The sequence below is a fragment of the Gavia stellata genome, chromosome 24 (genome assembly GCF_030936135.1).
Source record: "Gavia stellata isolate bGavSte3 chromosome 24, bGavSte3.hap2, whole genome shotgun sequence".
NCBI lineage: Eukaryota > Metazoa > Chordata > Aves > Gaviiformes > Gaviidae > Gavia > Gavia stellata.
The window spans coordinates 7291402-7303556 of NC_082617.1; the positions used below are offsets into that span (position 1 = coordinate 7291402).

Below are 12155 nucleotides of genomic sequence, written 5' to 3' on the forward strand. Positions count from 1 at the left end.
CTCTGTACGCACTGTAGGTCTGCGTGCTCTAGATCCATGTGCAATGTATGTAAGCTATATGGGAAGCAGCCTGTGCTAAGACTTTGCTTTCTTTGCTTAGCTGAGGTCTGAAGGGGGCCCAAGAGCTCGGGCAATTGGGAAGGGAGGAAACACGGAGCCTGGTGGGTTTAACGCTTGGCTGGAGTGTGGTGGGGAGCACCATTGCCTGTGCCCCAACCCAGCCAGGTTTCACCCCTGGGGTTCCCCAAAAGCCTTTTTGACCGCTGTTTCAGGCCCTTCTCTCCTCCACAGCTCCCCCAGCAGCAGCACTAACCGATGTGCAGCCACTGGCTTCGCGTCCAAAGGGATGCCGATGGGCAGTGGCAGCCCTGCGGAGGGAAAAGGGACTTTTGCAGCAACTGCTGCCCTTTGGATTTAATTGAAGGCAGCGGTGGCAGGGCCTGCCTGGGTGCAGGCACAAAAGCCCACCTGCGCCCACCGCGTTTAACCATTTCCTTCCTGGGCATGAGCCCTCCCGGGGTGTCCCGCCTGAGAAATTAAATCAGCTCCGAATAGCCTTTTCTTCCTTCAGCCCAGGAAGAAAAAAAAAGCAGCAAAAGAAAAACAAGTTCAGAAGCTGGAACGGAAAAGAAAGGTTAAACCCTGCGTGTGCTGCCAGCCTTGTCACCCCACAGCTCGTCCCAGGCAGGAGCGGAGGCGAGGGTGAGCCTCACACTGCCGCATGCCCTTAGCAATAGCTGAGACTTTGTCCCACCAAGGCTGTGCAGACAAGGGTGAATTTTGCTTTAGCAGGATTCCTGCTTCAACACAGCCCCTTTTTTTTTTTTTTCCTCCTTTCTGGCTATGGAGAAGGGAGCAGCCGGGTGCTGAGCCTGCCACAGCCCAGCCGTGCTGCCGGGCGAGGGCAAAGAGGTGTTAGCTGCGAGGAGGAGCTGAGCGCTTTATTTTTAGTCTCAGTTTAACAAGTATTAATTAATAAGAGTGTAAATGCTAATGCTGAGATGACACAAACTGCGTTGCCTGAAACAAATGTTTGGGACTTGTCTGTGCCAGGATTTACCGCCGGGTGGGTTTATAGGGGCTAAATCATTGCTCAAACTGCAAGGATAAGCCGGCTTGCTACCACCGAGCCCGGCATGTGCCGGGGGCTCAGGGCTGGACTCGGGGCTGGGTCCCCAGCAGCACCTCGCCATTGCATGCTGGCTCATCCCTCCCTGGCAAAAACTCCCAGGAGGTTTTTCAAAGTGTGGGTCATTTTATTCTCTCCCCCTCGGGGCTGAGTGGGTGCGGGGTCATGCCTTGCAGAAGGATTTATCTTTTTTTTCCCAGGTCAAGTCCCTCTGTCCTGCCCATCCCCTGCCCATGGCTTCTTGCCCTGAGAGCTTGGCTTGGTCAAAGGGTTGGGAGGAGGCTCGGGAGAATGAGGAGGTGAAGCAATACCCCTGGGCAGCGAGACACAGGGAGTTTTAGCCCATCCGCGCCAAGACACTGGCTGGGTTTGTTGGCATCACAAAAATGATGAACTTGAAGCTCCGTCAGTATTTCGGCTGTAGAGTTATTAGGATGGGAAGGTCCAAGTGCCTGCAGCACTTGCCCAGGGCATGGGGGAGCTGGAGACCTCCTGCCCGTGGTGGGAGCGTGGGCTCTGGTGCTGGGGGCACAGGGCAGCGGGTGGGAGAAGTGGGAGCGGGGCTGTGCGTGGGGGGCTTATCCCGCCTGTGAGGTGGTTTGGTAAGTTGGAGGTTTCCAGTGGGTTGTGTCGCCTGCGCTGTAAGCTGGGATGAGGACGGCTTGGGGTCCCGTGGGACCCAATGGGGTACCCAGGGGCTCGGGGAGCAGCTCTGGGGCCACGCTTAACCTTCGTGAGCTCTTCAATCTTTCCAGAGAATCAGGCCAGATCCAGGCCAGGTTTTCCTCCGTTTTTTCTCCTTTCAAATGCAAGCAGGAGGGAGCTGCTACCTGCCTGATGTGCTGCTGCTGCCCAAAGCGGCCTCCAGCAAGCACTGCTCACCTGGGACGGTGGCCGTGGCCAAGCACAGGAGGTCGAGGAACTTGGCCAGTGCAAGCCGGGCACATGCCACACACTGGGAGATGGGGAAACTACTCAGGGTGCACACTGCATCCTCCCAGAGCTCATGCTGCATCCTCCCACTGCACACACTGCGTCCTCCCAGTGCACGCTGCGTCCTCCCCAGAGTGCTCACTGCATCCCCCAGTCCATGAGCTGGAGCAGAGGTGGGAGCTGGCAGGATTGCAGACACCCCATGGAGGAATTCCGGGTCCCCCATCCTTCCCATGCCAGGAGGGGTCCCCTTCACCCAAGGGTGCTTGGCTGCCATTTCGAGAGAGCTGGAAAGTGCTGAGCTGGTTTTCTTCAAAGGTCTGGAAGGATACAGTGCTGCGAATATGCAGGGAGGTGTCACGCTTGCCAGGGTGTGATGGGAGACATGGTGGTTCAAGGGCAGGGGAGCGCAGGGTGGGATGCTGGGGTGCTGCATCAGGGCTCAGCAGTGCCAGAAAAACCCTGGTCTGGGGGTTTGGGTGACCCACTGGAGCCACCCTGGTCACTGGAACTGGGTGCTTGGCTGCTGCCACCCACAATGGTGGGAACTTGGAAATTAGAGCAAATTATTCAGCCCCCCCGCCCCCCATCCAAGCTGGCAGGCAGCCCTGCACCGGTGTCACCCCAGCCTGCACAGCACGGTTCCGGGCTGGCAGCGCTGCAGAGCTGAGTCACGAGGTGAGGGTGCTCCAGGCTGGCCCCTCGCAGCCCCTCGCCACCCCGCGGGGACCCGGCCGGGGCGCTGGGGGCCGCGTGAGAAATTCCCACCCACAGCCTCACCAAAACCACCCACTGCAGCCGGGCCCAAGGTGCCTTCCCGTGGGCTGGGTGCTGCCGCGCTGGGGCCGGCGTGGTTGGGTTTGCTGGGGAGGGATGCGCTGGCGGATGCGTGGCCGTGGCACAGGCTCCCTGCTCTGGCTGGCTCCCCGAACAGCGCGCTGCCACGCTGCTCTTCAACGGCTCCGTTCGTATCATCGAATTTTAATTTAGTTAGTTGAGTTCTTTAAACAGTGTGAACTTGGTAAGTGCTTTGCATATTTTATACTCATGAGTAACATTTATCAAACAGAAAGTACAATTAATCAAAGAGGGGAGCTTTTGTAACTCGGAGCAGTTTGTATTCTCCCTCTTTCTCCCTGCTATGTACTTTCCTCGAGTCTCCTTCCTCTTCCTCCTCTTCCTCCCCACTGCCCTGCACTGGCCACAGAGCCAGGGCAGCTTCACTGTGCACTACACACACACACACACACGTACATACTCTCTCTCTCCCCCTCTTCCTCCCACCGTACCATGTACACCATACATACATACAAATACGTTTTATATATGTGTATACATATTTGTGTGTGTGTGTACATATATATATATGCATGCATATATCCATGTGCATATATCTATATCTATCTGGTGTGTAAATATATGTCTATATATGTATGGTGTATAAGGCATGCTGTGTATGTATGTCTATACATATAGGCATAAATGGTCCATTTACACTACACATATATATGTGTATATACACAGTTGTTATACTCACAATAATAAACACACAGTGTATAGAGAGAAGTTATATATATATACACACACTATATGTATTATCTACTGTCTAGTGTAGAGTAGTTTATAGTATATAGCATATATTACACTATATATAACAAATACATTTTATATATTTAGGGCTGCTGGGGGGTTCCAGCAGTGTCGGCGAGAGCCAGCGGTCGAGAGAGCAAAGTGGGATGTACGGTCCCCGGCCCTGAGCTGTGCTGGGCGGCCGCCTGGCCAGCAGAAGCATCCAACCAGCTCCTTTTGGGGACAGCAACCGGTGACAGGGACACAGGAATCCCTGACAAGCCTCCTGGGAATGCTGGGAGTGTGGCCGCAACCTCCCAGCCCACGTCCCCTCTCCTTGCCGGGCGCTGGGGATGAGGTACGGAGCAGGGGTTGCTTTTGGGACAAAGAGCAAAGGGACGCTGGCCTCTGTCCCCAAGACGTGTATTTATCATAAGGGCGGGATCACCCAAATGATGTTGGGTTTCGGCTCCTAAGGCCCCAGGGCGACACGGGGGTGAAGCCTGCGCTGGTACCCGGTGAAGGGCTGGCACCAGTGTTGGAAGATGAGAGGTGACAGAGCATGGCTGGCGCGAAGGGACCCACATCTCTGCCACCCCTCCGAGCGCCTTGGCGGCTCTTGGTGAGCGGGGAGAAGCCCTGACCTAATTTATTCCGACTTCTCAAGCCTTGGCCGTGGCGTTGGCAGAGGCGGCTGAGGGAGCCGGGCAGATGTGGAGGCAGGGGCAGGTTTGGCTGGGGTCAAACCCCGCTGCCTCGGCGGAGCAAATGACCCAGGAGCACCCCTCGTGTGTCCCAGCAAAGTACCTGGGGGCTCTTCCCTGGGCCTTGGAGGGCTTCGTTGTGCTATTAATTGCCATTAATGGCAGCAAAAGGGGCAGCAGGCGCCCACCCGGACCCGGGTTAAAAGCCGTGGAGGGGAGGGCTGTGCCGACGCTGCAGGACCTGCCTTGCAAATCACCTGCAACAACATGTGCCGTCCTGGTCACCTCTTCTCAAAAATGATAGTGCAAAATTAATTAGAATTAATTAATCAGAAAAGGGTAATAAGGGTGATTAAGCACCTGGGGAAAAAGAAAAAAAAAAAAATTCCTGAAGAGCGATAGCAGCGTTGGTGATTACCTTGCAAGGCGGCGAGTGAGCGGGAGCAGGAGAGTGTGCAGGGAAACAAATGGGCTGGAGAAGAGGGTCTGGGGGGTGTTTTCTGTCTCGTCACACAAGGAATTACCGGGTGACAAGATTGAAACCGGTCAGAGGAAAAGCATTTCCCGGCAGCAGCGACCACGGGGAGGCAGCTGAGCCGAGGAGGGGAGCAGGCAGCTGTGCGGCGCAGTGCTGCCACATTTTTTGCAGACTTGGCTTTGCACAAACTGGCCCCAAGGTTGGACCCGTCTCCAGCAGAGAGCGGGACTCAATAGGGCGTCCTCGACGATGGGACCCTTGTCCCCAGCCCTGGCCCTTTGCTGGGCTCAGGAGCGTAGCAAGCCAAGGGACGCTCAACCAATTTCTTTTTCCTCTTTTAATTTTCAGCCACACTCTGTTGCCTTAATAAGAATAATATAAAATCAAAGGGAACGTTCGCAAGTGAGATTGGCCACCAGTTCAAGGCAACTGCTGCAGGTTTCATTGAAACTTGAAGGGCCGATGTGGAGCCCCAGCCCCGGGGGGGGGACGGGAGCATCGTCCCCTCCCTGCGACCGCAAAGGGCCTCGGCGGCAGGGAAGGGTGGAGGGGGAGGCTGGGGCTTAATGGAAAGGGTCTGCAGGAGCCCCAGTGCAGTATGGTGAAAAAAAAGGAGAAAAACGTCTTTTTTGGGAAGGAGGGGGAGCAAATACTGCAGGATCCCGTGGGCAATAGGTGGCATGGATGGGATGTGGATGCCCCACAGCCTGCTTGAAAACGCAGGTGACGACCAGAGCGATGCGATGGCTGCTGGTGGCTTCAGGGAGGGGAAAACTGGTGGGTTTTGGTCATTCAGGTGCCTGTGCATGGGGGACACTTGGTGCCAGGTCCCCCCCATGCATGTCCCCAAACACCACCCCATCCCGGGAGCAGCCAGGTGCTGCTGCCCTGTGCTCAGCGACCCCTCCCCGGTGACAGATAGCCTCATTTCCTTAAAATCTGGAAAGCAAAATGGGGCAAAAGCAGTGCTTTCTGTGCTTAGAGATGCTCTCGCTGCATCCCCAACTCCACAGCCGACTAAACACCCGCTCCCAGCCCCTGCCATCAGCCCCCGCCTCAGGTCGCTGCTGTCCCCGGCACACTCAGGCCCTTTCGCGGGCACTTGGGTGCCCAAAAGCTGTCCTGGGGTGAGCGCCGCTTGCCCAAAGGTGGGCTCTCCTTTCACTTTCCGCGGAGGTATCATGGAAGGATGGCAAGGGGCTCTGGCACCGAGGCCACATCCTGGTTGTGCCATGAATTTTTGGATGGCCGTGGGATGAGCAGCTCTGTTTCGGGGACAGCAAGTCCTTGCTGGGGCCATTAGGACATTTTGGGGTGTAAGTGGGTGCTGGCTGAGTGGGAATGGTCACCGCTCCCCCTGTGCCCATGCAGTGTTGTCCCCCTTGCTGCTATCTTCTGACCACTTTGGGTGATTTCAAGCAGATTTTGTTCCTACAGATTTTGTGCAAGTTGGTGTCAGCGGAAAGGTGAGGGAGGGGCCAGTGCCCGGCTGAGCGGAGGACTCACCCCGTATTAGACACCAGAGAACCCACACCGGCCTCCTTTCCCCAGGGACATGGCTGCAGCCAACCCAGTTTTGTCACTGTCCCCCACAGCGATCCCTTCCGAAGGCCTCGGCCACCACAGGTCCTCATCCATGGGAGTGGAGGGGGCCAACCCCATCCGGCTGGGGTGGGGGGACGGGTGGGAGGCGATGGGGTGGGACGTTACCCCTCGAGTGCAGACCCTCACGGGGGAAGGAGGGAGCGTCCCCTGAGGGGACGGTCTCAGCTGCACCCCCCCGCTGCCTGGGTGCAATGCGGAGGGGGGGGCATAGCTGTGATGAGTCTGTCAGGCCTCAGCTCTCCATGTTGGCCCGCAGATCAGAGCAGGGCAGGGCAGGGAGGGGCGGGGCCATCACCTGGGAGCCGCGGGACCGGTGCCCCCCCCCGGGGCTCCGGTGAGCGATGGGGAAGTGCCGGGTGGGTGCCGGCGGGGGTGGGGTGCAGGTGCCCGGTGCGGGGTGCAGGGGCAGGCGGGGTGTCAGAGCCGGGCTGGGTGCGGGCCCGGCCCCCCCCCCCCCCCCGCAGGACGCAGCGAACTTCCCGCGGCGACGGCGTCGCCGCAACGACGGGACAACAGCGCCCCCGCGCGGCCGCATCGGAACACGGCAGGACGGGACCGGGACGGGACGGGACGGGACAAGGACAACGGCGGGACAGGGACAGCCGGGGGGCGGCGGGCAGCCCGAACCCGGCACCCTCTCCGTTGACAGCCCCGGGTGGTCCTTGTCCGGCTCACCGCGACCCCGCCGCCCTGCCCCGAGCCCCGCCGCCCCCACCGGCAGCCCCGGGCCCCGCCATCCCGGTGCCGCCCCGCCGTGCCACCCGGCGGCAAGCTCCTGCGCCCGCCTGCCCCCCCCAGCCGGCGCGGTGCCAGGCTGAGGGCCGCGGCGGCGGGCCTGGGGCGCTGCCCCCGGGCGGGGCGGGGGGGGGGCGGCGGCACGAAGCCCCGCTGGAGTCCGCGTGCAGCCCCGGGCCGCTCGTGGCACGGCGCGGGCACACGTCGGGACCCCGCACCGGCGCGGGACGGGCCCCCCCTGCCCTCAGCCGCCACCCCGCTCCCCGCCGCGGGTCGCCCCTCTCCGCCCACAGCCGAACCCCCAGGGGCGCCCCCCCGCGGACAGGCGGTAGGAGAGCGGGGGAGGGCCCGCCCACCGAGGTGACCGCACCCTGACGTCACCGAGAGCGCCGCCGCCTGGTTGGTTCCCGCGGCCGCCCGTCACGGCGGAGGTGTGGGGGGGGGCACAGAGCGCGGCCGCCGCCTGAGGTAACCGGGGGGAGCCGGGGGTCGCGGCCGCTCGGCCCGAGGGAGCGGGTGGCACCGGGCACCCCCCAACCCCGGTGCGGCTCCGCCGCCCCGTGCCCGCAGCGGCGGGGGGGTGGGCCGGGAGGGGCCGGGGCTGCTGCCGGGGCCGGATCCGGCCCCCGCGGCGGGCAGGGCTGCAGCCCGGAGGCCTGCGGGGCTCCCCATGCCGCAGCCCTAGAGCGCGGGGGGTCCCCAGCCCCAGCGGGGGGTACCGGGGAAATGGCTGGGTTAGGCCTTGAGCCAGGAACCGCCCCCTCGCACCCCCACGGGCAGGGCTGGTGTAACCCCCCCTCCCCCGGGATGGGACCCCAGTGCCCCCCATGGGGGTGCACCCCTCCCTCGCTCGTCCTGGGGACCCCTCCGCCCCCCCGCCCCCCCCCCCAGCCTGCAAGCGGCCCCAGGGGTCAGGGAATGGGCCCCACGCTGGGGTAACCCCCCACCCCGAAAGTGGGGAGGGCCGGGGGGACCTTCTCCCAGCAGTGGGGCTGCGGGGTGAGTACCTGTCTTCACCTGCCCCCACGTCAGCTGGGGACCTGCCACATCTCGGGGCTTTCAGGGCAGCGGGGAGATGCTGGCACTCAGGTCCACACCGGTGGGTAGGGTCGTCCCGCGGGGTGCTCTCAACCCGTGCCAGCGGCCCATGACACCCTGAGAAACATCACCGGGGGGTCGCCCAGCCGAACCCGGGGGCAAGGAAGGGGTGACAAGGCCAGGAGGGCAAACTGGGGTCCCAACGCCTGAGATCAAATGGTAGTGCTGCCTAAAGCGGGGACAAAACCCTCCATGCACCGGCTGCCCCCATGGCTCAGCCTCCTGCCACCTCTGAGCTGTGGGGCAACAGCAGCTCCTGCCCCCCAACCACCCCGGGAGGGTGCTTGCAGGGTTGGGGCAGCTCTTACCTCCGTCTCCCTGGGGCTGCGGTCAGCCTCGCTCATGCTTGCAGGACTACAGGGGTGATTTGGGACTAAAATCCCGTCTTTTCTTCCCTTAGGTCACAGCGCAGACCAGCTCCCGGCACCACCGAGCCAAACTGGATTTCAATCGGTGACCTGTAAGGTGAGATGCTGTGTCCCCCTGCTCCGTCCCTGGGCTGTTCAAGACCACGCAGGGCCACCGAAACCGCCTAAGCTGCCATAGAAAAGGCTTTGTGTCTAATGGGATATTTGCCAGCAAATTCAAGCCATGAACTCTATATATTTCTTTATTTGTAAAGGTGTTTGAAGTCCTTGAATTTACCCTTTGGCCACCTTAAATCTAGTTTCTAATTCCCAATGCAGTTAATCAAATCCACAGTGGTTTGAATTATGAGATGTCTGGGGGGGATTTATAGCTTGTATTGCTGATTATACCTTGACTTTATTATATTGCAAATACCTAACTTATGGTCACGGCTGAGACGTACAATCCTCAGGTAGGTGCTTAGGATAACTTCTAGCAACTCCAGATGTAATTGGAGTGACTGATGGGGTTGTCGCCACAGATAAACATGTAATCTGTAAAACATTAAGACAGGGAAAGAAGATGCAGAATAGGTGAAAAGAGTGGGTCAGCCTTAAAAAAATAATAATATAACTGGGTGTATTGCTGAGCAAGGCTCCAGGTTGGCTGGTCTGGGTGAAGCATCCCTGCCCAGGAAGGGGTTTTGGGCTTGTTAGTCTCCAGAAACTACCAGGATTTAGATCTTTGTTCCTTCTTGCTCTCAGTTGAAGGTTTTTAGGGTTTGAAATAGCCCTGTGGAGGGGGGAAGGGGTGACAAATAGAAATTGGGGTACTCACAGAGCTGACACCTGCCTCCCCGGTTTGGGGGGGCTTTGCGCCTGCAGCTCTTTCGGACCCGACCAGTGGTTTCTCCCATCTTGGAGGAGCAGCGAGTCCCACGCGGGCACGTGCCCCTTGGCCAGCATGACGAGCGAGGTGGTGGAGAACGAGTTTGAGTTTTACTCCAAGGCGGAGAAGTACTGGAAGGACGTGCCTGCCACGGTGGACGGCATGCTGGGGGGCTATGGCCACATCTCCAGCATTGACATCAACAGCTCCAGGAAATTCCTGCAGCGGTTTCTGCGGGTAGGTGGCCTGGTCTGTCATGCTCTCAAAGCCCTGTCCTTCTCCCAGCACAAAGCTGGGCTCTTCCCTCTGAGTCACTCTGTGGGATCCTCCGTTGCGTGCGTGCTGGCAGAGCTTTGCCCTGCAATGGATCCCCCATACCCCAACCTGCTTGGTTGCCCCATTTCTCCTCTGTGGGTACCTCGTGGTGGGATTCAGCCCCTTGTGGTTGTTGTTCCAGGATGGCCCCAACCGGACGGGGACAACCCGCGCTCTGGACTGTGGGGCAGGCATTGGCCGGATCACCAAGCGGCTGCTGCTGCCCCTCTTCAAGACAGTGGACATGGTGGACGTGACAGAGGACTTCCTCACCAAGGCCAAGAGCTACCTGGGAGAGGAGGGCAGGCGGGTGCGCAACTACTTCTGCTGTGGCCTCCAGGACTTCAGCCCCGAGCCAAACTCCTATGATGTCATCTGGATCCAGTGGGTCATCGGTGAGGGTCGCTTCGCTTGTGGGGTCTCACCAGCCTGTCCTCTGTCCAGCTTACCCCGAGGGGCAGGTGCCCCACACACTGGGGGGAGCTTTGGGGAGAGCAGCTTGAGGTCTGCATGAAGGATGAGCATCACAGCATGGGTGGGAGGCTGGGTTGGGGACCTGCCCTCCGTGGGCACGACAAGGGTGTTGCACTGTGGGGTCTTTTCCCCCAAGCCCTCGGAGGCCAGGGCAGAGGTGGGGGTTGGATGGAGTTGGATAGAGCTGGATAGAGCCTGTGGGACACAAGTTGGACACACCCAAGCTAAAGCTTTCACCTGCAAATGGCTCAAGTATTTGGCTGCCTGGATCAGGAGGCATCCCAACAGCAGTCTCCTGGTCTCCTCCCCTTGTATCACGTGCTGCCTGGGGGTCCTGCCGCAGCCACCCCGTGCCCTCTAACACCCGCTCTGTCCCTCCAGGACACCTCACCGACAACCACCTCTCAGACTTCCTGAAGCGGTGCCGTGCTGGTCTGCGGCCCAATGGCATCGTGGTCATCAAGGACAACATGGCTCAGGAGGGTGTGATCATGGACGATGTGGACAGCAGCGTCTGCCGGGACCTGGACGTGGTCCGTAAGATCATCCGCCGAGCTGGGCTGCACCTCCTGGCTGAGGAGCGCCAGGAGAACTTCCCCGATGAGATCTACCACGTCTACACCTTTGCCATGAGATGAGAGCGGCCAGCAGCGGGAGAAGGTCTCTCCAGGGCCAGCTCAGACCACGGGCCAGCACAGTGGTTCCTGCCAGGGCCGGGAGGGGTGAGGACCATGCCTTCACTGTGGGGTGGCGGATGGTGGCGAGGGTGTCGTGACTCCCTCTCTCCAGGGCTGGCGATGAGGATGGGGCTTTGTCTTCCACATTGCTGCTGTTTGTGAAAAGAGGTGTTTGCCAAATACATTTTCCTGCTGTTGCACTTCTGCACACGGGCTTTGTCAGACGCAGTGTTGGCTTTATGCCACCTTTGGGGGCTCTGTACAGGAGCAGGGTCTCCCCTGCAAGAGGCATGCTCTTTGGGGACCAGCAGGTTGATGACCGCAGTCACACACCACTCCTGTTAGTGAACAGGAGCTCAGAGTGCCTCTGTGAGAGTGTGGGCTCCCTTTGTCGCTTGGGTGTTTGACCCTTTCCTGCTCTTGAACTTGCTGCTGCTGCTCACAGCAAGAAGCTGGTTAAGGCAAATGGGAGAAATCTCTACCATTTCCCTGTGGTGGGTTGGAGAGGCAACACCATCTTCTGGGGCTTTTTGGGGGCCTCTCCTTTAAACCCATGAGCAGGTCTCCCCCGTGTGCAGTAAAAAGGGAGGTGGATGTAATCCTGGGTCCCCCGCATCCTCCTCCAGGGATAGGGGTAACCCAGGCAAAGCCGTGCAACGCTGGGAGAGAGCTGGTGTGCTCTGGACGTTAATGGGGAACCCGCTCTGAGCTGCCTCCGGACCCCCCACAGCCCATTCCCGCAGGCTCACGGTGATGCCCAGCACCTCCCACTCAAATGCCGCGACACTACAGCTGCTCCCCCAACACCCTACACCATCACCCAGCTTTGAACACTCTCATCTCCTCCGTGGCCTTATCCACATCATGTTGCCCAAGTCCGGTCACGTGCTTGTGCCAACCTAATGCAGCACAACGCAGCCCACACTGGCATGGTGGCTTGCCAGGTGGGTGAGAAGACCCCAGTAGCAGCCCGTCCCTCCAGCTGGGCTCACACATGATCCCCCCCCATCCCCGCAGACCCCTATCCTCTGCCCTGTCTCCCCTGCGGAAGAAACAAGCCCCCTGTTATTACAAAAGGCCTCGTTTAATTGCTCATTTCCCATTCCAGACACCAGGGGAGTATTTGATTGCATTATTATTTTTTTTAAGCATCAATTCATCAAGATGCACAGCTCCAGTTCCACAAGGCGGGAGAAGGTAAA

General features: G+C 59.6%; 1 protein-coding gene across 1 annotated transcript; it reads left to right on the forward strand.

Annotated features, from left to right (window-relative positions):
• Positions 1–7597: 7597 nt before the first annotated feature.
• NTMT1 (N-terminal Xaa-Pro-Lys N-methyltransferase 1) lies at positions 7598–11153 on the forward strand. Its single transcript, XM_059828894.1, has 5 exons — positions 7598–7621; positions 8652–8716; positions 9484–9724; positions 9945–10197; positions 10658–11153. The coding sequence occupies exons 3-5, from the start codon at positions 9563–9565 to the stop codon at positions 10912–10914; spliced, it is 672 nt and encodes a 223-aa protein (XP_059684877.1). The 5' UTR covers positions 7598–7621; positions 8652–8716; positions 9484–9562; the 3' UTR covers positions 10915–11153.
• Positions 11154–12155: the final 1002 nt, after the last annotated feature.

Coding starts and splice junctions, on each gene's coding strand:
- NTMT1 (XM_059828894.1), top strand. CDS start 9,563: ATGACGAGCGAGGTGGTGGAGAACGAGTTTGAGTTTTACTCCAAGGCG. Junction 9,725..9,944: donor TCCTGCAGCGGTTTCTGCGG/GTAGGTGGCCTG, acceptor TTGTTGTTCCAG/GATGGCCCCAACCGGACGGG. Junction 10,198..10,657: donor CTGGATCCAGTGGGTCATCG/GTGAGGGTCGCT, acceptor CTGTCCCTCCAG/GACACCTCACCGACAACCAC.